The sequence below is a fragment of the Triticum urartu genome, chromosome 7 (genome assembly GCF_003073215.2).
Source record: "Triticum urartu cultivar G1812 chromosome 7, Tu2.1, whole genome shotgun sequence".
Lineage (NCBI taxonomy): Eukaryota > Viridiplantae > Streptophyta > Magnoliopsida > Poales > Poaceae > Triticum > Triticum urartu.
In genome coordinates, this window is record NC_053028.1 from 186,875,549 (window position 1) to 186,900,376 (window position 24,828).

The 24,828-nt window shown below is 52.0% G+C and overlaps 1 protein-coding gene across 1 annotated transcript; it reads right to left on the reverse strand.

Moving 5' to 3' along the window:
• Window positions 1-12,486: 12,486 nt before the first annotated feature.
• Window positions 12,487-13,884, reverse strand: LOC125522059. Its single transcript, XM_048687132.1, has 3 exons — window positions 13,451-13,884; window positions 13,133-13,377; window positions 12,487-13,045 (listed from the first exon to the last, which is right to left on the reverse strand). The coding sequence occupies exons 1-3, from the start codon at window positions 13,616-13,618 to the stop codon at window positions 12,682-12,684; spliced, it is 777 nt and encodes a 258-aa protein (XP_048543089.1). The 5' UTR covers window positions 13,619-13,884; the 3' UTR covers window positions 12,487-12,681.
• Window positions 13,885-24,828: the final 10,944 nt, after the last annotated feature.

Below are 24,828 nucleotides of genomic sequence, written 5' to 3' on the forward strand. Positions count from 1 at the left end.
GCTCAATGAGCTCGTGGGCGTACTTCTGCTGATGCAGAAAGAAATCGTCAGCCCGGCGGATCATCTCGATGCCGAGAAAGTAGTGCAGGGGCCCCAAGTCCTTGAGGGCAAACTCATCACGAAGACGAGCAGTCGGCCGCTGAAGGAGATCGGGGGTGGACGCCGTGAGGATGGTGTCGTTGACGTAGAGCAGCAGATATGCAGTGTCAGCTCCCTGATGATACACAAAGAGTGAGGCATCGGAGCGAGTGGACCGAAAGCCCAGAGACTGCAGGAAGGCTGCGATACGCTGGTACCAAGCCCGAGGCGCCTGCTTCAACCCGTAAAGAGAGCGGGAGAGCAAGCACACGAAGTCGGGGTGCTCGGCGTCGACGAAACTAGTAGGCTGCTCACAGAACACCTGCTCGGCGAGATGACCGTGCAAGAAGGCGTTGGAAACGTCCAACTGATGCACAGGCTAGGCGCGCGAGACGGCCAGCTGAAGGACGGCGCGGATCGTGCCCGGTTTCACAACCGGGGCGAAGGTGTCGGTGAAGTCCACGCCCGCGCGTTGCCGAAGCCACGAACCACCCATCGAGCCTTGTAGCGCTCGAGAGAACCGTCCGGGCGAGTCTTGTGTCGAAACACCCACTTGCCAGAGATGATGTTGGCACGAGGGGGTCGCGGAACAAGACGCCACGTGCGATTGCGCTGCAGGGCGTCGAACTCCTCCTGCATCGCAGCCAGCCAATGGGGATCCCGAAGGGCGGCACGAGCGGAGGTGGGGATAGGTGATAGCGTCGATGTCGAGGCAGCGCACGCATACTCGTCGGAGGAATAGCGCGTGCTCGGCCAATGCACTCCTGCACGGGCACGGGTGACCGGGCCGGCGAGGGCGGCGGCTGCCGCGGCAGAAGGGGCCACAACGGCGACGGGGGCCACGGCCACAACAGGGGCGCCCGCGGCGGCGGGGGCCGCGGCCACAACGGGGGTGCCCATGGCGGCGGGGGCCGCGGCGTCAGAGGCCGCGACGGTGCCAGTCGAGCCAGCCACGGAGGAGGCGATGGGCGAGGTCGAGGTCGAGCCCATCGCAGGAGTAGCGGTGCCGGCCGGGGTGGCGGGTGGGGTGCCCGCGGGCTCGACCTCGGGCGAGGGAGCCGGGGAGCCGGGGACCCGGTCGGACTCAACCTCGGGTGAGGGAGTCGAGAACCCGGGAGGGGGCGGCAGAAGGCGCCGGGCCGGGGGGTACCGCCGCGCATTGCACCAGGTAGGGGGCGCGGCGGCCGGAGTCGAAGGAGCCGTGGCCGAAGGAACCTGAAAAAAGGGAACACCGTCTCGACGAAGTACAAGTGCCTCGAGGTGTACACACGATGAGTGACAGGATCATAGCACTGGTAACCTTTGGTGTTGGGAGGGTAGCCAAGGAAGATGCATGGGACGGAGCGGGGTGCAAGCTTGTGTGGCGTGGTGGACGCGGTGCTAGGATAACAGAGGCACCCAAAGATGCGAAGGCCATCATAGGACGGTGGTGTACCAAAAAGAAGGTGGTGAGGGGCATAGTTCCACCGAGGACGACACGTACGAATGTTGACTAAGAGAGAGGCGGTGGCGAGGGCATCGGGCCAATACCGAGCGGGCACGTTAGCGTGAAAGAGCAACGTGCGAACGCAGTCATTAAGAGTGCGGAGAATGCGCTCGGTGCGGCCATTTTGCTGTGAAGTGTAAGGGCAAGTCAGACGGAAGGTGGTGCCATGAGAGGCGAGAAGTGAGCGAAGAGCGGCGTTGTCAAACTCTTTTCCGTTATCAGTTTGGAGTGCGAGTATGGGGCGACCGAATTGGGTGGTGACATAGGAGTAAAAGGCGGTGAGTGTGGCTAAAGTATCGGATTTACGACGAAGGGGAAAAGTCCACACATAATGAGAGTAATCATCTAAAAGCACCAAGTAGTAAAGAAAGTCCGTGTTACTCACAACAGGAGATGTCCAAACATCACTATGAAGTAATTGAAACGGAAAAGTGGAAACTGAAGAAGACGCACTAAAGGGAAGACGAACGTGCTTGCCTAAGCGACAAGCCTCACAAGAGTGCTCGTCGAGCTTATCACATGAGAAAGAGAAACTCCGAAGAATTTGACGTAATATGGTGTGGTTGGGGTGACCCAAGCGAGCGTGCCAAAGGTCAACGCCGGCGGCAAGGGCGACGGGTGTGGGGGTGGAGGCGCCGGCTTGCACGGGGTAGAGCTCATTGGGACTGTCACATCGGTGAAGGACCATCCCGGTACGGGCGTCTTTCACAGAAAAGCCAACACCGTCAAATTCAACAGTAAGGGGGTTCTCACGAGTAAGACGACGAACTGAAACTAGGTTCGTGACTAAATCAGGTGAAATAAGAACATTAGACATAGCGATGGATGTGGAAGTGGAGGGAAAGCTAGTGCTACCATATGAGTAATAGGTAAAGAGGAGCCATTGCCGACAGTGATACGAGTGGGTGTGTGAACGGGAGTGGAGGAGGTTAGGTTACCGGGATGAGCTGCCATGTGCGCAGTAGCACCTGAGTCCATGTACCAGTCGCCTCCACCGACAGAGCTACTCAGCGACGGCGCGGAGTGCTGGGCGGCGAGGAGGGTGGGGTCCCATGGCATAGGTACCGGCGGCGGCGGAAGGCCCCCATAGGGCGGCGCCGGGACGGGCGGGCCATAACCACCGAGGGGTGGCGGCGCAAGGAGGGCGCCGTAGCCAGCGCCAGTCGGCTGGAAGGGCGCGCCGATGAACGCCTGGTGGCCAGCAGGGAGAGCCTGCTGGTAGTGCGGCGCCTCCCTGGTGTCCTGGGCCCGCTGCTGCTGCAGGCGGCGGCGACCGCCGCCACGCCGAATGCGTCGGCCCCCTCCCCCTTGCGGGTGCTGCGAGGGAGGCGCTGGTGGCGACAACGGGTAACACCAGGCGGATGCGGGAGGACGCGACTAGATCGGCGCGGCCGGTGGAGCGGTTCCACCGCAGATGGTGAAGCAGCCCGAAGAGTTCATGAAAGGCGTTAGAAGCGGCGGGAAGAGGAAGAGGGCGGCGGCGGCATGCGGGAGCGCGGAGGCGGCGGCAGTGGCGCGGTAGGTGAGAAGCTGCGGCGGCAGTGGCGTGCACGGGGAAGCGCTGCGCGGCGGCGGCGGCGGTGGGAAGCTGCGGCGGCGGCACGCGCGAGGAAGCTCGGCGCGGTGGCGGTGGCGGTGGTAGTAGGGAGCGGCGGCGGCGCGTGCGAGGAGGCGCAGCGCGGCGGCAGCAGTGGCTGCAGAGAGAGGCGAGCGCACGGAGCGACTTGTGGCGGCACAGAACACGGCTGACGGCGCGCGGGTACACAGTAGCCGGAGCTAACCAGGCGCACCAGAAATGATCCGGCGAGGCGTAGTTGACTAGCAAAGCTAGCTAGCCTTGACTTGATTGATTTGCTAGCTATGCAAGACACGCACACGAGAACAGGCGGCTTGGACGTGTCTTGGCGTACCGAGGTAGCAGCGAGCGGGATCGGCAAGCTAGCGAACGACGTGGGCGTGGGAGGTAGAAGCTAGCGGGCGGGAGGCGGAAGCGAGGAGGTGGGGCGCGGCGGCGGCGGCGCGGGGAGGTGTGGCGGCGGCTATCCTAGGGTTAGACTGAAAAAGATGATACCATGTAAATAGATGATTTGTAATATGATGTATTGATCGGGGTGCTGGTGCACGCATATATAATACAAGGGAAGGGCTCTACCTCAACTATACAAGACTAGGAGGTGGGCCACAACTTCAATACACGTGCAATACAAAATATATACTCAACAGAGAGCAATCTGACCCAATCAGTCCACAGGTAAGGTTGACAAATATCCAGAGATAGTTTGGTCCTTTCAGGTTTAGAGAAACTGGAAAAGAAAAGAAAAAGCAATGGAAATGGAGAAATGCCATGGTATCCAGTGTGGGGTCGTGTATGGGCAGTCGCCCCGGGTAAAATTTCTAACCCTAGGGTATCCCTACTGCTTTTCTATTGGTCGCCATGGGAGGGAGAGAGCTCTCGTATAGATCTGTAGGTTCAATCGGAAGAAGTTACGAGAAAAAGACAGAAGATAACGATTCGCTTGTAAGTTGTAAGATGGGCCAATGACTAAGAGAATCTCCAGCCGCGCCCCCAACAGGCCTCCCCAGGTCATTTTTTCGGCGCCGGCGCCGAAAAAATGGCCCAGTCGCGCCCCCAGGACGCCGAAAATCGCCGGTTCGGCCCTTTTTCCGCCCGGCGGTCACAGGCCGAACCCGGCGCACTGGGGAGCAGGTGGGGGCTCCAGCGCAAGGGAAAAGCGTGGCTGGCCCACACCGTCAGGGGAAAAGTCAAGGTTTTCTTCCCCGACTCGCACCCCCCGCGCCCTCGGCCACCAGTAGCTATATCCCGGCGCCGCCCGCCGCCCTACACGGCTAGATAGCCATTCCCCGCCGGAAAAACAGCATAGTTTCGCCGCGGCAGCCCCTCCAACAGCAGCTGGGCGTTTCCGGCCGTCGTTTCTGGCCGCGGAGGCGTGATTTAGCGGCGGGTACACGCCCACCGAGCGCAAGGTGTTCGGCGATTTGCCTGCCTCGGCGATGGACTCGGATGACGAGGAAGCGCTCGCCGTGCTGCTGAAGGAGGAAGCCGAGGCCGACGTCCAGGAAGAAGAGCATCTCATGGTGCTCGCCGCCCTCGCCCAGCTGCTGGCGAGCAATGAAAAGCCGCGGCGAGGTGGCTCGGCGCCTGGGCGGGTGAAAGCAAAGAACCGGCGTCGTCTCGAAGGCTACTGCATGCTCTACTCCGACTACTTCGCCGATGCTCCACTTCACGGCGAGAAAACATTTCGGCGCCGTTATCGGATGAGCCGAAAGCTCTTCCTCAGGATTGTGAATTCCATCCGGGAGTTCGACAACTACTTCAAGTGCAAGATGGATTGCACCGGCGCTCTTGGATTCACCTCCATCCAGAAGTGCACGACAGCGATGAGGATGCTTGCATACGGAGCTCCCGGTGATTCACTCGACGACTATGGGCGCATGGCCGAGTCCACCAGCATAGAGTGTTTCTACAAGTTCTGTCGGGCAGTGGTGGCAGTGTTTGGACCACAATACTTGAGAACACCCAATGCGGAAGACACTGCTCGGATCCTAGCACAGAATGCAGCAAGAGGATTTCCTGGGATGCTTGGAAGCATCGACTGGATGCATTGGAAATGTAAGAATTGCCCATTTGCTTGGCAGGGGATGTACAAAGGCGCCAAAGGCGGTTGCAGTGTGGTGCTTGAGGCGGTGGCCGCACAGGACCTCTGGATTTGGCACTCCTTCTTTGGTATGCCAGAAACTCATAATGACATCAACGTGCTGCAGTGCTCTCCTGTCTTTGCCAAGCTTGTTGAAGGTCATTCTCCTCCGGTGAACTTCGAGATCAATGAGTGGCACTACAACAAGGGGTACTATCTAGCTGATGGCATCTATCCGAGATGGTCGACATTTGTGAAGACGATCTCAAACCCTGTGCCAGGAGGCAAGAACGCCTGGTTTGCGAAGGTTCAGGAGGCTTGCAGGAAGGATGTCGAGCGGGCATTTGATGTGCTTCAATCTCGATTTGCTGTTGTCCGGTACCCCGCTCAGACCTGGTCAAAAGATCAAATGTGGGAGATTATGACTTGCTGTGTCATTTTGCACAACATGATCATCAAGAGTGAGCAAGAAGACTCAGTGTTTAACACTGAACCATACTACAGGCAGGGTCCTCTAACCAAAGTTGATCACCAGCTACCGGCAACCTGGATTGCCTATCTCAGTATGCGTCAGGAGATCCGAGACCCACAGGTGCATCATCAACTGCAGCAAGATCTGATAGAGCATCTATGGAAGCTGAAGGGCGACGCCGGGCGCGACGTGTGATGAAATATGAGTTTTTATTTGTTGAACTATATAATTTGTATTGAACTATTTGTTGTTGTACTATTTTGTTGAAGTATTTGATATTTTTGTGATGAAATATGTGATAAAAAAAATTTATGTGCATAAATGAACGCCGAATATGGGCCTATTGTCGTCCATATGGGCTCTTTATTCGCCGAAATGGGGCTGAAAAGTGGGCCAATTACGGCGCCTGGGGGCGACGACTGGGCGCGAAATCGCCCCCAGCGCCGATTGCATCGCCGGCTCGTCCTCAGGGGGCACTTTTTATGCGTCCTGGGGGGCCGAACGGCTGGAGATACTCTAAGGCCCAACTAGACGTGACTATGTGAGCCCATGATTTTCTGTAAAGTTTTGGCATTCCCAATTCTGTCGACAGGAGACCAAATCAGCAAACAATGTATCGCGCGATCACCGCTCAAAAAAAAGTATTGCCGCTGCCTCGCCTCCATGACACGGCACCCTATGCTGCCGGTCCGCAGCCTCGCCGTGGCACTGCCTAGGTCCTTCCCCGACCGATGGTGCTCGATGGAGAAAGAGGAATCCACTTGTTCGCGGAAGGCGGCAACGTCACCGCCCCTTTAAAACTGCAAGTGATGAGCCAATTGAGACAGCAAACAGCAAGTTCGTTCATTCTCTCCTAATCTTCTACTCTCATTCTTCCCTAATTTTCTGCTCTCATTCTCCTATATTTCTTTAATCTCTTGTTACGTTGGCCTGATTTTTCAAAGTTAAATGCTGATTTTTTTAGGGAAATTTAATTACGTACCAAATTGGATGTTCTATATATGAGCATAAGAATTAGGCCTTAAATGATTTGTTTGTCACGTTATATATTTTTCTCCTTGAGAATAAAGCTACATTGCAATATTGGTTGTATTGATCGTCTTGCCTGGATCCATACTACCTAGCCCATTAATTTTGTTCATTGTCTTCTTTCATTGCACCGTGGCTTCAAAATTATATTTTCTCTAAAAGTCCGTCCCGGGTAACTTCAAATCCTGGATCCGTCACTGATGGTAATCAATGTGCAGAGAGAAGAATGGCATTTTTGCCCAGCCAATCTTGACAATGGCAATTTTGAGAAGCCCCGTATTGAAAATGGCAAATATTTGATTTTCTCGGGTAATTGCAATATGCTTTGGAGCTTTTGCAAATCTTTTCTTCCATCGATTGGGCTTAATTAGTTTAGCCATCATCCTCTAATACTGGATCATCTTGCGCAACCTTAGACGCCTTAGCAACTTCCTTTGTTGCTTTTTCGCTTCCCTTCAGACTTATTCTCCCGGAAAGTCACCATGTGTTTTTAAACGCGCGAGGGGGGGGGGGGGGGGGGGGGGGGGGGGGGGGGGGGGGGAGGGTGTTAGCAATTGCATTGTGTTCAAGAGGTGGGCGAATAAATAAAAGATTGCCGGTCGTTCCAAGTGTATGATGATCTTCCCATGGCTGGGCGGTTGACATATCTGAAATAATACCATTTTGTAGCCCAATATGTGCAAAATCTCTAAGGCATATGCTTCATGTCATCTTCATTCTCATGAGGAGGTGTTTCATATAACCTTCATGCCATGCAGATTGATGATGTTGCCCAGGAAAGGGTTTGTGACGTGAGGTGTTGTAAAAGGATGATGAAGAAGAATGAAATCGTTTCATTAATTAGGTGCCCACGACTGAGTCACCGAGAGCATTTGATACTTTTTGTTAGGATCCTGCTGAAATGGAAGAGAGAGAGAGATGAAAGCATTTGATACTTTCTAAATATCTATGATTAATAAGATTTTTTAGCATTGTACTGACACTTGTTTCAAGTTAGGAAGGCAAGCGGAGATCGTTGAAAGATTTTGCTGCTCAAGAACTTTGTGTTAAAATACAACAGCAAGAGCGCAACCCGGTATGTGTGATACTGTAGTCAAAATATTTTTCTATGTGGTGTTCAAGCCTTGAGTTCAGTTTTGGACCCCTCAACGGCATTTTGGTTTACTTTAGCCCGTGTAAACTTGAACTTGTTTAGCCAATCATTTCTGCTTCAGTGACTGATAAATCATTTTTGTTATTACAAGTTGTGTCGTTGAATTAGAATGGTTCAGGAGCTCAGTAAACAATGTTTGATGTTGAGCGCTTGGATTATTATAAAACTAAAAAAAGTCCTAGGACTAGAGAACCAAACACCACCTTAGTTGGCTCGTAGTAGTGGATTAAAAAGAGACATTTATTAACCTGTACAGGAAATGTTAAAATTTGTCTAGCCGAGTCGTAATCACTGAAAAATGAAATTCAGGGATATGCCCATGAGATAAGAGAGGTAACGCATACTAAGTAAGAACTGAGCAACCATCTGATATCTTATTTATTTGCAGCACCAAGATTTCCTACAGTTTCTGGTGAGTTAAATCAAGTTCAACCATCCATGTACCATAGCAATTTGTGCTTTATGGTTCTGATATAAGAAATCTGATAGAACAGTTTGACAACAATCCAAGAGACCAACAAATAAAGATGCATTGTGAGATTGCAAATAATACAAACACGTTCACTATCTATGAACATATATAATAATTACAAAAAGGCAGTGGATAATCAACAATCCTATATGATAACCTCATAGTGAAGCAAGATGGTACAGGAATTTGGAATGGAGCCATGGAGAAATGAGAAACGTAGTGCCAGCAGAAGGGCGTGATGGCATGTAGTAGAAGGCAAAAGGGATTCCTCATTTGTCGTGCCCAGCATCATTTGTAGGAGGAACACAGTCAGACCGTGCGGGGTGTGAGACCAACAAAGGTGATTAAGGGGTTATCTACCTGACCACGGACAAAGTCCTCAGCACCGTCAATGTATTGCAGACTTGTTCATGAAGTCACTGGGAGTGGAAACGCCACAGGCAGTACACAACATCGTTCGTAGAGCGCATCTGACTTGAGGTCACACTGTCATTCGTGCATGAGGTCCACCTTGTGCCCCAACACGATTTCCAGTGCCTTGATATTATTCTACGTACAGTTAAACACATCAGGAAAAAAAATTGATGTCCTATTCAATCTATAGCACTACGAACCTGAGCATGGGGGGCTGTAGGTAGCATCATCACCTAGGAGCGCCGGATCTTGGGGAGCCTTTAGGAGCTGATTCGTTCCAACCTCTTGGTCATGTTGCAGGCATACACCGCGTCTGCTACTTGTCCTTCAGTAACCAACTCTGTTGTGCGATCAATGCCGCAAAATTCAAAGCGGAACTATATCAAAATTACCTCAAGTACAACCAAACTAACAAAGAAGGCCATGACAGTGAGATCTGGGGAATCAGGACCTGGATGAGGTGTTGGTGGCAGTGAGGGAAACGTGGTCCGAGAAGAGACCTTGGAGAGGCGGAGAAGAGATCCTTGGGGAGGCGTGGTGCGATGGCGATGACGGTGCTCGGGGAGGTTGATGTTGACGCAGACTTCAACTTTTATGCACGTTGGTGGTAAATTCAGGGGTACCAGCGCTACGAGCAATTGATTCCAACACGAAACTTAATACTGTAGATCAAGCATCCGAAAACCTAACAGGCCTCGCGAGTCGCTCGGCGACTCACGAGGCGTCCAGCGCCGCCACCCAAAAAGCCTCTCCACCGTTCCCTCCTCGCCGCCGCCGCCGGCCGGCTTGCCGGTCGACGGCGGCGGGCTGCTAGGCCTCTTCCGTCTCCACCCATGTCCTGTCCCTTCTTCCCATGACCCTCGATCTTGGAGCTCGGCAGCGCTGCGCTCTAGCCACGCGCTCGTCCTTCCCGGAGATGCAGCATGCTATGAGAGCTGGTGTACGGCGGTTCATCGCCACGGAGGTCAGCTACGCGCTCGTGTTCGGCGGCTTCGTACGTCCTGTCCCGCCCGACGGCGCGCGTATGGTATCCTGTGTGCGTTGTCCCGGATCTACCACGGCCTGAGGCGGGCCTGCTCCTACCGGCTCGGTTGACGGCCTGGCAGGAGACTCTCGGTGTATGTATTGTTGCGGCGGCTGTGGTGGTGCACGGGCAATCTGATCTGGCATGTTTGATACCGCTGTTGACGCGCATGATGCCGGCACGGATCAGGACAAATATGATGCTTGATGGCAGCTCTTCGGACTTTCAGTGGTTGTCGATACAGCGGTGGTTGGCTGAGTGCAGCTCTGATCCGCTCGTCGGCCTTCGGAAGGCATGCCACCGTTGGTGGATGGTTGGGAGGCTACAGACGGCGATTTGACGCAGAGGGTATGGTTGCGCAATGGCGTGGTGGATTCTAGTCCAGTGCATGTAGCTGCTGGGATCGTGGAAAGTGGCGGGGATAACACATGGTTGACTTCGATCTGGTGGTGCTTCTAGTATCCGGTCTCGAGCTCCGGGATGAAAATCCAAGGTCTAACCCATGTTGGTTTTACCTGGCAATGGCGATGTTTTTGCATCGTTACCTTGTTGAAGGCATTGCATGGATATGCTCGGACTTGCTTCTTCAGGGTGAAAACCTAGATTCTGATCATTGGTGGTCGGATCCGGTAACGGCGGTGTTTGAGCATCGTTGGCTTGTTGAAGGCATTGTTGTTGAAGAACTTTTTCGTTGTCCTTGTGGTGTCAAGAGATGATTGGTGCGGATATGGTCGTCGATGTAGTTTGTCGGTCATTGTTTTGATCATAGGTTTTTTTTACTCGCTTAGGCATAGCTTTGGTCTTGTATGACTTTACTTTTTGCCGGCGTTTTTTAGTGTGAGTGTGTTGGTGTTGGCTGTGTGCATCCTAACTATGCAGAGGTCGGGTGTGTGCTCTTTATGTCTGTATCTTCTTGATGCTTCATTTTGAGTCAATAAAATCCACCCTTTATCGAAAAAATACTGTAGATCTTTTAAAGGGATGTGGATACCCAGCTTTGGTGTGGGAGGCTTAATAGGGAGGCCCGTCGGGGAGAAGATGAAGAGAGAAACAAAGGTCTATCGGTTGCAAAATGGAGGAGATGAAAAGGAAGGACGTTTGGAATGCCTTGTGTGGAGGAAGAAATAATGAAAAGATGTAAATGGGGTGATTATCACCAGAAACTTAAATGTTTTCTACAGGTGGAGCGAGAGAGGGGGCTACTAGCCTTCCACTCTTGGGGAAACGATGATGTTTTTTTCTTAGGAAGATACGCATTGGCTTTTTTCTCCGTGGATGTGCTCTAATTAGTTGTTACGTGTGGAAATTAACTACTGGTCGGACCAGGGCTGCTGACATGGCACATGTGATGTGGTGGTATGGTTGCATGTCAAGGGAAATGAACTAATGGACCTACTTGATGATGTAGATAGCTTGCATGTCAAGAGAAATAGGATAGTGGGGATAAACTATTTAGATATTATAGATTATAAATTCGATTTGTTTATCATCTATGCGATTAGTCCATAGCTACTAGTTCACATAGCTACTTGCTAGTAGACTTGCTATTAGGTCTTTATGTGGTTTGTGCGTAAAGAAGTGATCTTTACTAATAACAACTTGGGAATACCTAGAAGGAAGGGTACTGGATCCTTGGCCCGCTCCTTGGGTTCTTGCACGTTGTGCCTTGTGTTTTTTTTTCTGTTTACAGGGCTTGGTAAGCTGTGCCCTCAGTATTAATCCCTTTCAATACTCTTTGTGTTGACTCTTCGCGTGTGTGTGGTGTGAACCTATATATGGATATTTGGTTTGGGCAGTTTGCTTTATATATAAAGCGAGGCTAAAACCTTTTTGGTAAAAGGTGTTGTTTTTGTGATCAAGACGAATCAATCCAACATATTTTCCCACTAGTCAGGTTATCGTGGCGTACAATACATGTGCCAGTTAATGTATTTGGGACATGATTAAATGGGGTAGAGTCTAAGACAGACACATATTTGAGTTGGAGTGTGTGCATTACTTTGGGCCATTTGGAATCGCTTGAATGACGTTATATTTAATCGAAGCATCACAAATTTTTTTGTGGGCCATGGCATCTGGAAGGATTCACACATGGTCGTTACTCAGCCGTGCGGAAGTCAGGGAGCATATGGCCTATGGATACAATCGCTCGGAGATGGTAGCATGGGATACGTACAACCTGTTTGGGTAACGGTCCAATAGTAGAATATGTGTTTAGTCATCTGGTCCTATTTTAACCGGTTGTGTCATTTTATTCCTTTACGTTCGAGTTTGCTTGCAAATATGAGTTGAACTACGTACTTTGTTGCTATCTTGCTTAACAAAATGGTTATGTGCATCATTTGATGCAGAGGCCGATTGTTTTTAAAAAGACTTGCTAGTAGACTGAAAATTCATCATCCTTAGTCTAACGCCTCCAAGCTAATATTAGTTCTGTCCATAACTAGCTTCCATAGTCATTTACAAGAAGCACAAGAAAGGTTGCGAGAAGAACAAAAAAGAGCAATTCAGGTTGAAATACAAGCACAAGAAGCGAGACAATAAGAAATCTGCTGAAGCCAATGAGAAGGACCCCAGTGTCCCAATAGTTCTACTGTATGTAGAAAAAATAGAAGTAGTGGGCTAGTGTAGTGCTTAACATGGATTTCACGATAGGAATTTTGGATGGAACCCTGTCAAAATCAGTATGCTAACCCACCAGATGAACCATGAACTTGGATACCATGTTTGACGAGTAGATGACGATGTCGTGATTATATCGGTTGATTCCGATTTCTCTGCATCTCATTTGTTTCAGGGATGGAATACTTGCAATGAGAATTGTGTGGCTGATCATTCCTCACATGTGACGGAACTTGGCACGTACGTGCAGGTTCTGTAACAAAATATTTACATGATCAACTGAAGAATGTTACAGGCGATAATATCGGGTTGTTGATAATCGCATTTCGAGGACTTGGTTGGCTTGTAGCTAGAATAGAAGCCAGAGCCCCCTGATCAGGCCGTTTCCTGACTGTAAACTGGTACTGGTGCAGTGGCAGGGAGTTGCTGTCCAGCATGTGTAGGATGACCACCATGAACACTGAGCAGACGAACATCGGTATCGGCCCGAATATCCACATCAGCAGCGTCGTTGCGAAGTAGAGTGCTCGGAGCCCCATGGACCAGAAGTTGCCGCCCCGGATCACCGCATGCTGCATGTAGCTCGCCGGGACGTCCGAGTCCAGCGTGGTCACCAGGAAGCTGGCTTGGACGTAGTACCTGATCAGTTGCAGAGCAACCAGATGCTGAGTCGTCTTTGAGAAATCGGTCTTAATCTAAGGTTTGGCAAAGCGGCCGGCAAGCTACCTTGCGGAGTGGATGAAGCAAGTGAAGGACACCAGAAAGCAGACGAGGAGGGAGATGTACTTGACCGCCGCCGTCGCCTGGCTGTTGTCGCCGTAGACGAGCTCCGTCATGAACACCTTGCTTGTGCTGCTGACCCAGGCGCCGATGAGCGAGCCCAGCGCGATGGACAGCGAGGCCAGGTTCGTGGACGCTGCGATACTGCTGGAGATCACGCTCAGCGCCAGCCCGGTCTCCTCCGGAGCCGCCTGCCAGCAAACAGGAGAGCAGATGAAGGAAAGTCCTCATGGTTCCTGCAAGGGAAGGAACCGCTGCAGTTACCTGGGCCATGCGGCGAACCCACGCCAGCTTGTTGTGATTCTCGTAGCCGATGACGGTGGCGGCCGGATGCCGGAGGATCCGGTAGAGGAGGATGAGGTGGTAGCCGAACATGATGAGCAGGCCGCACGGCACCAGCACCAGGTCCAGGGAGCCCTTGTCGAGCATCATCTTCTCCTCTTCCCTTACCTCACTTTTCTCTCTTTTATTATGAATGAACCATATGGTTCCATGACGAGTATGCGATATGGTCTTGGCCGGAGGAGTAATGGACCGGTTGCTTATGGGTTTTGTTCTGCACAGACTAGTAGTACCCGTGCTGTCCGATTGTTGCTTTGGGTGCAAGATATACGAGCAAGGGAAGCAACTCCGGCGAGCTTTGCTTGAAAGAAAGGCGCTGAGGTTGACGCTTCACTGCTTATTATTGGGTCTGACTGACATCTTTGGACCAGGCCTGGATCAACGTTTCCCCGGCTTCGCAACCATGACTCGAGTTTGATCGAACTTGGTGCTTGGGAGGCTCGCAGTCGCTAGGGAATTTATAATCCCCGCCTCACAGATTGCGTCCAAATATGGCGCTTTTTTTTAGCGCGCTGAAGCACGCAACATTATGTTGATAGATAAAACAATATCCCGTACTAAAAGAGTCGTCGCGCGAAATAAAAAAAAATAAAAAAGAGGGCTCAACCTCAAATACTCCGAGACATCAAACATTAGGGCCTAGCAGTTCTTTTCAGCTGCGGCTCACTACCAGAAAAACTTGTGTTGCCGACGGCCAAATATATGCCGACGGCCCCCGTCGGCATAGATGGGCATACCCCGACGGCCCAGCTAAAGCCGTCGGCGTAGAAAGGCCGTCGGCGTATGGCCCTCTATGCCGACGGGGGCCGTCGGCAAAGATCAGCCGTCGGCGTTGCTTAGAATATACCTACGGCGGCCGTCGGCATAGAGTAGGCCGTCGGCATATCGCGTGGGCCCGTCTATCCGGGCGGTGACGGCAGTTTGACGGTGTCAGGCTACGCCGACGGGCTAACGGTGGCCGTCGGCATAACTATGCTGACGTCATCGATCCACGGCGTTCGCCGGTCCCGTGGGGTGGCATTTCTATGCCGACGGCTAGGCCGTCGGCATAGGCCTGGCCCATGGTTTTTGCCACGTCATCGATCCCCTCCCTACGCCACATCATCAATCCAGGGCTCTACCATTCCGTGGCCGTAGCTATGCCGACGGCTTTGCCGTAGGCATAGATTTCTAATAATATTTTAATATTTTATTTATTTTCTCTTTTTATTTTTTATTTTTCTCCAATACTAATTTCATTAACTTAAATGTACAGAAAACATATATCGATTGCCCCCCGCACGGGCCTTCTTCCGTCATGTCACGGAGAGGTTAGACGGGACGGGGTACCTGTGGGGGGTACCAATGCCACCAGGTGTTGCGGTGGGCCCTCCTACGGTTGTGGAAACGTGGTGGCAGGCGCAGGCACGCGGCTCCGGGGTGTGCCCCCTCCCCCCCTCACGGGCGTCGATGCCGCCGTGCCCCGGAGGGGGGAAAACGGCCACGTCGGGCCGACGCAGAGGGAATCTTGGGGTGGGTTGTGTCGGGACAGTGTTGGGGGTGTAGCTATGGTTGGGCTATGACAACAAGGTGAAAAGGTCCACCGGTCAAACTACGTCCAGCGAAAGTCAAAGGGATAGACCCGACGGTCGTCTGTGTCAGGGTTAGACGGGACGGGGTACCTGGGGGGTAGCAATGCCGCCAGGTGTTGTGGTGGCCCTCCTAAGGTTGTAGAAGCATGGTGGCAGGCGTAGGCACCCGGCACGCGGCTTGTATGAGGTCCCGGTGCGACGCTCCGGTGGCATTGCTACCCCCCTAGGGCCCCCGTCCCGCCTAACCCTGTAGTGTTTGACCAAGGGATCTACCCCTTTGACTTTGCACGGACGAGCTTTGACCAGTGGACGTATTCACCCGGTTGTGTTAGGTCAGCCCACAGGAACACTTTGGAGCAACATCCGGGCCAGACCCATGGCAAGATCCCCTCCGTGTAGACCCGATGCGTCCGTTCCCCCCCCCCCCCCCAGGTCCCAGCGGCGGCGCCGTCCGTGAGGGGGGCCACACCTCGGAGACGCGTGCTGCCTCTTCGGACATGCCACCACACCGTACGGCATGTATGAGGGCCCGGTGCGACAATCCGGTGGCATTGCTAACCCTTTAGAGTTTGACCATGGGATCTAGCCCATTGACTTTGCACGCACCCTGGTCCCATACACACGGTAAACTAAAAATCTAAAAAACGTAATAATTGAATTTATTAAAAACTCCGGTATTCATCATGGAAAGGTCCACCGGTCAAACTACGTCCAGCGAAAGTCAAAGGGATAGACCCGACGGTCGTCTGTGTCAGGGTTAGATGGGACGGGGTACCTGGGGGGTAGCAATGCCGCCAGGTGTTGCGGTGGCCCTCCTAAGGTTGTAGAAGCATGGTGGCAGGCGTAGGCACCCGGCACGCGGCTTGTATGAGGTCCCGGTGCGACGCTCCGGTGGCATTGCTACCCCCCTAGGGCCCCCGTCCCGCCTAACCCTGTAGTGTTTGACCACGGGATCTACCCCTTTGACTTTGCACGGACGGGCTTTGACCAGTGGACGTATTCACCCGGTTTGTTAGGTCAGCCCATAGGAACACTTTGGAGCAACATCCGGGCCAGACCCACGACAAGATCCCCTCCGTGTAGACCCGACGCGTCCGCCCCCCCCCAGGTGCCGGCGGCGGCGCCCTCCGTGAGGGGGGCACACCTCGGAAACGCGTGCTGCCTCTTCGGACATGCCACCACACCGTACGTCATGTATGAGGGCCTGGTGCGACAATCCGGTGGCATTGCTAACCCTTTAGAGTTTGACCACGGGATCTAGCCCTTTGACTTTGCACGCACCGGGTCCCATACACACGGTAAACTAAAAATCTAAAAAACGTAATAATTGAATTTATTAAAAACTCCGGTATTCATCATGGAAAGGTCCACCGGTCAAACTACGTCCAGCGAAAGTCAAAGGGATAGAACCGACGGTCGTCTGTGTCAGGGTTAGACGGGACGAGGTACCTTGGGGGTAGCAATGCCGCCAGGTGTTGCGGTGGCGCTCCTAAGGTTGTAGAAGCATGGTGGCAGGCGTAGGCACCCGGCACGCGGCTTGTATGAGGTCCCGATGTGACGCTCCGGTGGCATTGCTACCCCCCTAGGGCCCCCGTCCCGCCTAACCCTGTAGTGTTTGACCACGGGATCTACCCCTTTGACTTTGCACGGACGGGCTTTGACGAGTGGACGTATTCACCCGGTTGTGTTAGGTCAGCCCATAGGAACACTTTGGAGCAACATCCGGGCCAGACCCACGGCAAGATCCCCTCTGTGTAGACCCGACGCGTCCGTTCCCGCCCTCCAGGTGCCGGCGGCGGCGCCGTCCGTGAGGGGGGGCACACCCCGGAGACGCGTGCTGCCTCTTCGGACATGCCACCACACCGTACGGCATGTATGAGGGCCCAGTGCGACAATCCGGTGGCATTGCTAACCCTTTAGAGTTTGACCACGGGATCTAGCCCTTTGACTTTGCACACACCGGGTCCCATACACACGGTAAACTAAAAATCTAAAAAACGTAATAATTGAATTTATTAAAAACTCAGGTATTCATCATGGAAAGGTCCACCGGTCAAACTATGTCCAGCGAAAGTCAAAGGGATAGACCTGACGGTCGTCTGTGTCAGGGTTAGACGGGACGGGGTACCTGGGGGGTAGTAATGCCGCCAGGTGTTGTGGTGGCCCTCCTAAGGTTGTAGAAGCATGGTGGCAGGCGTAGGAACCCGACGCGTCCGTCCCCCCCCCCTCCAGGTGCCGGCAGCGGTGTCGTCCGTGAGGGGGGGCACACACCGGAGACGCGTGCCGGGCGTTTGCACCCGCCACAACACTTCCAGACTTGTGAGAGGCCTTGCCGTCGGCATACATTTATTTTACTTTATATTTTTATTTTTACTTTATTTTGTTATTTTTACTTTATTTTAGTTTTGTTTTTGCATAAGATAATTATGCCTTATCTAAATAAACATACCCCGATGATATATCGGTTGCCCCCCGTTACGAACGTCGCTATCGCCGTGTCACGGAGGGGGGAAACGGTCGAAACGGAGGGAATTCTGGTTGGTGGGGGGATTCGGGGTGTAGCTATGTCACCGGAACATCGCACGGGTCCCGATGCATATGTGAAAGTGTTCAGGCATGCGTAGACGTCCGTCTTGGGGCTCTGCGGTGTGCCCCCCTGCACGCAAGGCAGTGCCGCCATCACTTGGAGGGGGCCAAACCCCGGAGACGCGTGTGCCCACGTCAGTCCTACAGCACATGTGCCCACGTCGTGTAAAAAACTCATGATTTTATCGCGCTTCGAGTATTTGATAATATTCACACCGCATCGTTGCCGCAGAACGTCTACTACTGTGTCATCGCCGTCCGTGGGGGGGAGGCACACCCCGGAGACGCGTGCCGCCTCTTCGGACATGCCACCACACCACCCCGCATGTATGAGGGCCCGGTGCGACGCTCGGGTGGCATTCCTACCCCCGAGGGCCCCCGTCCCGCCTAACCCTGTAGCATTTGACCACGGGATCTACCCCTTTGACTTTGCACGGACGGGCTTTGAGAAGTGGACGTATCCACACGGTTGTGTTAGGTCAGCCCATAGGAACACTTTGGAGCAACATCCGGGCCAAACCCACGGCAAGATCCCCTCCGCGTAGACCCGACGCATCCGTTTCCCCTCCGTTTCCCCCCTCCAGATGTCGGCGGCGGCGCCGTCCGTGAGGGGGGGCACACCCCAGAGACGTGTGCCGGGCGTTTGCACCCGCCACAACACTTCCAGACTTGTGAGAGGCCACCTACGCAAGACTTGTGAGGGGGTTCCAGACTTAGCCGCCGCCACCCTCCCCGCGGCTCCGGGGTGTGCCACCCTCACGGGCGTCGCTGCCGCCATCTCTCGAAGGGGGGAAACGGCCACCACAGGTTACACACGACAAACTAAAAAATAGTAATAATTGAATTTATAAAAAATAAATATGCCGTAAAAATATATTAAAAAATGCCGTAATAAAAAAATTATAAAATGCAAAGTACCTATGCCGACGGCTAGGCCGTCGGCATATCTCATACCTTTTCCACTCGGCTCTGTTGCTGGCAGGTGGGACCAAGCCTATGCCGACGGCTAGGCCGTCGGCTTAGGTCCAACCCTAGTCGCTGCACGCCCTCCTCTCCTCCACTCGCTGCACGTCTCCTCTCCTCCACTCGTTTCTCTCTCCCAACCGCCGCCGCCACCCTCTTCCCGTGTCGCGCCGCCATCGTCCCCGCCCTGACCCGCGCCGCGTCGCCGTCCTCCCGACCCGCGCCGCCGTCCTGCCCGCCCCGCGCCTCCCCACCGTCCTCCCCGCCCCGCGCCTCCCCGCCGTCCTCCCCACCCCCGTGCCGCCCCGATGTCCTCCCCGCCCCGCGCCTCCCCGCCGTCCTCCCCGCCCCCGTGTCGCCCCGACGTCCTCCCTGCCCCGCGCCGCCCCATCCGCGCCCGCCCCGACATCCTCCCCGCCCCGCACCTCCCCGCCCCACGCCGCCCCGTCCGCACCCGCCCTGCGTCGCCGCCGTCTGTGCCCGCACCGGCCCATAAGGGCTCGACTCCGGCCGCGGGTCCGGCGCCCCCTTCCCGGCCGGTTGGAGCAACCGGCCCTCCCCGTGCTGCAGCTCATCATCGCCCCCAACCGTCGCCGCCCTCTCCTCCGACCCGACCAGCCGGCCCTCTACGTGAGTTTTTTTCTTCTTTTTTAGTGTTTTGGTACTGTTTTTAGGTGGATGAATGCATAGATGATGGAATGTATGTCATATTTGTTAGATGTAGTTAGTTTGCAAAATATTGAACAATGGATGTTATTAGCAATATGAGTTTTTTTTAAGTTGAAGTGTGAATGTTGTTATGTGATGTGTGATTATATACTTTTTGCACGGTGGTATTTTGATCATGATGGTGTTGCTACAAATCAATGATGAAATATTTATTGACACTTAATGGTCTTGCTAAAGAATACTTATTTGAGAAAAATGGTGATGTTCATAACTTGTTCATATGGATTTCTTTTAGATGATGATGATTTTTAGATGAGGAGAGATAATGATGATTTTTATGCTTCGATGATTTTGAGATGATGATGATGACCGATGATAGATGATTGTTAGATGATGATGTGGATGATAGATGGTGATATTTTTTATGCTTCAATGATTTTTGAGATGATGATGATGATGATTGTGATGTTCTAAATTTTTTGTCGCGATGGATTTTGCTGGCTTTTTGGTGTCCCATTTCATTGAAGTGACCATTATACGACGCATTGGTCCCCCTGAGCATCTCTCTGTTGTTCGACTACTTCCTCTACAGCCGAGGGTGAGGTACAAGTCCATCTCCTCCATTTTTTCATATCACTAGATTTCATTCTCAAGTCAACTAGCGTAACCTAGGCGTCTCCCGTCCAAAAGGGTTGCATCGATAAATATGCATTCAATTGCATATTTATCACCGCAGCTCTTTCGAATTGTCCAGCATTTTCCACGGACAGCCCGAGGATGTGTAGATTGGGTATGTTCTCCATGTTCTACCCCGTTCCGAGATAGGATTTCAGCGACGCCTCCCCATTGTTCTCCGAAGCACATTCTCTCGGCTATTTGCCGAGACGTGTATCTGGAGAACAGCGGGGAGGTGCTGCCGAAATTTTGTCTCGGAACGGGGTAGAATGGAGAACGTACTCAATCTACACATCCTCGGGTGGGATTAGGACCCATCTTTACCTATTAGAGATGTAGGTGGATTCAACGCGGTAGAAACTGAAAATTTGATGTGATTAATTTAAGTGAATCCTTAATAATGTTGTGTGGCTTGCAAAAAAGCAAAGGATGGCAGATAATCAGTGGATGTACAGTGGTTTTATCCGTCGGAATCGAGTAACATCAGAGTGGATCGCGAAAACTGATGTGTATTTAAAGGAGATATTCCGTCATCCAATGAGAATTATCCCACCATTCCCCTGTGCGAGATGTGCTAGACGTCACCGTAGAAATCAGACGGACATGAGTGAGCACCTTCACACGCACGGATATATGCCAAACTTTGACATGCCGCCGATAAACATAGCCGAGCAGGACCGTGGTAGAGAGGAGGTGATGCGACAACGCATCGATGGATATGAGGATGACGGGGTCAGGGACATGCTAGATGATGTCATTGTTGCAGAAACGGCAAATGCGACACCTTCAGAGAATGAACCGGAGGAGCCGGAGGCAACCGCAAAGGCCTTCTTGGAGGTCTTGGCCTCGTCGAAGAAACCTCTTTATGCGGGTGCGAAAATATCTCAGCTTGATGCCATCTCGCAACTGATTGCAGTCAAGGCTGAGTACGGCTGTAGCCAGAAATGCTTCGAAGCATTCCTGGGAGTATGGGCTAACAGCCTCCCTGAGGGTCATGAACTGTCGAAAAGCATGTACGATGCAAAGAAAATCATGAAGGCACTCTCTATGGATTATGAGAAAATAGATGTTTGCCCAAAGAATTGCCTTTTGTTTAGGCACGAGTATGCGGATGACAAGTACTGTAGGAAGTGCGGTTCGTCTCGGTACATTGAGGTGGTCGGTGAGGATGGTGAGAAAAAGCAGCTAACCATCCCCGTTAAGGTTCTTCGGTATCTTGATTTTATAAAAAGACTGCAGCGCCTTTTCATCACGAAGGAGTCTGCCAAAATGATGAAGTGGCACAAGGAAGGTATAAGGTACAATCCAAAAAAATTGTACATCCATCGGGAGGGGAAGCATGGAAGTCGTTCGATGAAGAATACCCCGAGGAAGCAGCCGAGGCTGGGAATGTCAGAATAGCCATATCAGGTGATGGGTTGAATCCATATGGTATGTCGTCCAATCCATACAGCTGCTGGCCTGTGTTTGTAATTCCGCTCAATCTTCCTCCTGGTGCCCTAATGCAACGGAAGACCATGTTCTTGTCGCTCATCATTCCGGGGCCTAAATACCCGGGGAAGCAATTGGGTGTGTTTATGCAGCCGCTGGTGGATGCTTTGCACTATTCTTGGTACTTTCCGAGGTTGACATACGACCGGGATCTGCAGAGAAATTTCTTGATGAAAGTTTGGTTGCACTATTGCATGCATGACTTTCCCGGCTATGCTCTATTATACGGATGGTGTACAAGTGGGAAGATGCCATGCCCAGTGTGCATGCAGGCTCTGCGGATGATTTGGCTGAGTACGGGTGGCAAGTATGTAGCCTTTGACCTGCATCGGCAGTTCCTCCCTCCAGACCATCCAGACAGGGAAGACAAGAAGAACTTCAGGAAAGGCTAGGTTGTTCATGAAGTAACCGAGATTCCAACATTTTCGGGGGCAGATATTCTTGCTTAGCTAAAAGCTCTCAAGCTTAAAGTCAAAGGCAAAGGCAAAGCCAAAGCCAAAGGCTTCGAGGGATATGGTGAGACGCACAACTGGACTCACATTACCCCATTCTCGTAGATTCCCTATTTCAAGGACCTCAAACTTCCTTACAATATTGATGTGATGCACACCGAAAAGAATGTGGCAGAGTCCCTTTTCCACATGATCCTCAACATTCCTGATAAGACGAAGGATAATGTTAAAGCTAGAGTCGATCAACAGAGAATTTGTGATAGACCACGCCTGAACATGAAGCCTCCCACAGGCGGTCGAAAAAACTGGTTCAAGCCAGATGCTGACTTTGTCCTTAAACCGCCAGAAAAAAAAGTACTTATCTGGCTGAAACAAATTTTGAAGTTCACCGATGGTTATGCATCGAATATAAGTAAGGGAGTCAATCTTTCAACGGGCAAAGTGACCGGCCTGAAGAGTCATGACTACCATGTATGGATTGAGCGGATAATGCCGGTGATGGTTCGAGGCTATGTCCCCGAGCATGTCTGGCGAGTGCTTGCCGAGCTTAGCCATTTCTTCCGCACGCTCTGTGCTAAAGAAGTAAGTAAAGAGGTGATTGAAAAATTGCATAAGAAGGCACCAGCGTTGATAGTCAAGCTAGAGAAGATCTTTCCGCCAGGCTTCTTTACTCCGATGACACATCTCATTCTGCACCTCGCGAACAAGGTATTGTTGGGGGGCCTATGCAGAATCGCTGGCAGTACAACCCTGAGAGGCAGAACAAGCATCTCCGACGGAAATGTGGAAACAAAGCTAAGATTGAAGCTTCCATAGCTGAGGCAGTTATCCTAGAGGAGGTGTCAGACCTCAAGACGTCATACTATCCAGACCACGTTCCCCATCTGCATAACAAGGTGCCTCGATACAATATAGAAGAGCCCAAGTATTAACCCAGGCTCGATCTATTCAACGCGCAAGGTGGGAGGGCTGGGGCCTCGAAATCTTATAACATGCCACGACAAGAGTGGGAGGACCTCATGTTCTATATCTTGCACAACATCAAGGAAGTTGAGGAAGTGTGGATGAGGTAATACCACTACACCATTCCTTTATGTCTTCCACATCATCATGTTCCATGTTCACTTAGTCTCGGTCCAACACCGCTTTTCTTTTTTTAGTGATTTCGTTCAAGAGGAATGGACGGGAGTGAATCCTCCTACTGAGGCGGAGGCACTTACTCTTCTCCGTCATGGAAACCCTGGATGTAAAAATTTTGTTGCTTGCTTCATGGAGAAAGTAATTTTCCACACTCCCCTATTAAATACCTAGTTCAACATTTATTAGTTAACCGAACTAATGCACGCAACAATTTCCATTATACTTGTAGGGAAAAGATCCGAACATATCTATGGATGATGAATTGAGATGGGTTTCCATGGGTTTTGACCCTGCCGTCATGACATGTAAAAAGTATGATGTGAATGGGTATCGCTTCCATACAGAGGAGCGCCAAAATAGTCGGTCCGATCCCAAAACTATAAATACCGGAGTGTACACCCCCGGTCAAAATTCAGTAGACTACTACGGAAGGGTACAAAATATATACGAGGTTAAATTACGCCAGGGGCGTGAGACCCTAAGTCTGCCTGTGTTCAAATGCTGATGGTTCGATCCGCGGGAGGGGGTAAAACATACGCCTTCCATTGGTTTGGTCGAAGTTAAACCATCAACCGTCTATGCCGGAGCCGATCTCTTCATTGCGGCTACCCAAGCTACACAAGTATATTATCTGCCTTACCCATGCCAGAAAGTGTATCTAAAGGGTTGGGAAGTTGTATTCAAGGTGTCGCCACATGGTAAGCTACCAGACCCGAATGAAGACGATTACTACAACATTAACCCCATGACATACGAGGGAGTGTTCTATCAAGAGCAACCTGATGATGATGATGATGTGGTTAGAAACGATGACGTTAGACCATTAGGTGATGATGATGTGGATCCAAACGTCGACGATGCACGGAATGATGGTGAGACCATTGTCAATGAAAATGACATACTTATGCTAGAAAAGTTAAACAAAGACGCTGACGACGAGGAAGAGCCTCCACCTCTGTCGGACAATGAAGATGATATGATTGATAGTGATGATGAGACGGACCGAGAAAGAGGTTACAACAGTGATGATTCATATGGGTTCTAGCAGATGTACGTTTCAAGTCTTTTTTTCTATAGTTTAGAAATATGCCTTTTTATGCATTTTATTAATGTGTTTATTATCATGCCTTTTCCTTCATTTCATTAATTTACTAATTGCTTATTCTCTTTTCAATGCAGGTTCGTGGAACATGGGCAAGGGGAAGGCCGACGGCGTGGGTTTCCTACGCAAGGTCGTCCGCCTGCCTAGTCGGAGTGGTCGAGCACGTAATCCTCCCCCTCGGCTACTTGACGATGACTCCTCACAGGGAGGTCGAGGGAGAGGTGCCCCTAGAGGAGGAGGGGGCAGGGGGAGCCTCTAGAGGGCGAGGTGGTGGGGGGAGAGCCACTACAGGGGGTCGCGGCCAGAAAGAGCACACCCTCACCGACTTAGGGGTGTTGTCTTCGAGGCCCTCCTCTAGTGAGGTACCCTCCTCTAGTGAGGTACACTCTGGGGAGGAGGAGGACGAGGAGGAGGTGGAGGAGGAGGCAGGCGAGGAGGAGGTTGGGGAGGGGGAGGCAGGCGAGGAGGAGGGTGGTGACGGGAAGGGGATTGACAACAAGGGGTGGCTGCGTGGTAACGCAAAGCTACCAAAGCAGGTTCCTGCTACTGAGGAGCAGAAGTGGCTCATTGAGCCCACGGGAAAAGAGTAAGTTCCACTTTGTAATAATTTCATTATTTTGCTTGTCACATGCTTATTCCGGTTGTTATTTA

What these genes read in the sequence shown, in the direction of transcription:
- LOC125522059 (XM_048687132.1), bottom strand. Translation starts at nt 13,618, where the DNA reads ATGATGCTCGACAAGGGCTCCCTGGACCTGGTGCTGGTGCCGTGCGGC. An exon ending in GGGTTCGCCGCATGGCCCAG is followed by an intron (nt 13,378 to 13,450) that starts GTAACTGCAGCG and finishes GTTTGCTGGCAG; the next exon opens with GCGGCTCCGGAGGAGACCGG. An exon ending in TGCTTCATCCACTCCGCAAG is followed by an intron (nt 13,046 to 13,132) that starts GTAGCTTGCCGG and finishes GCAACTGATCAG; the next exon opens with GTACTACGTCCAAGCCAGCT.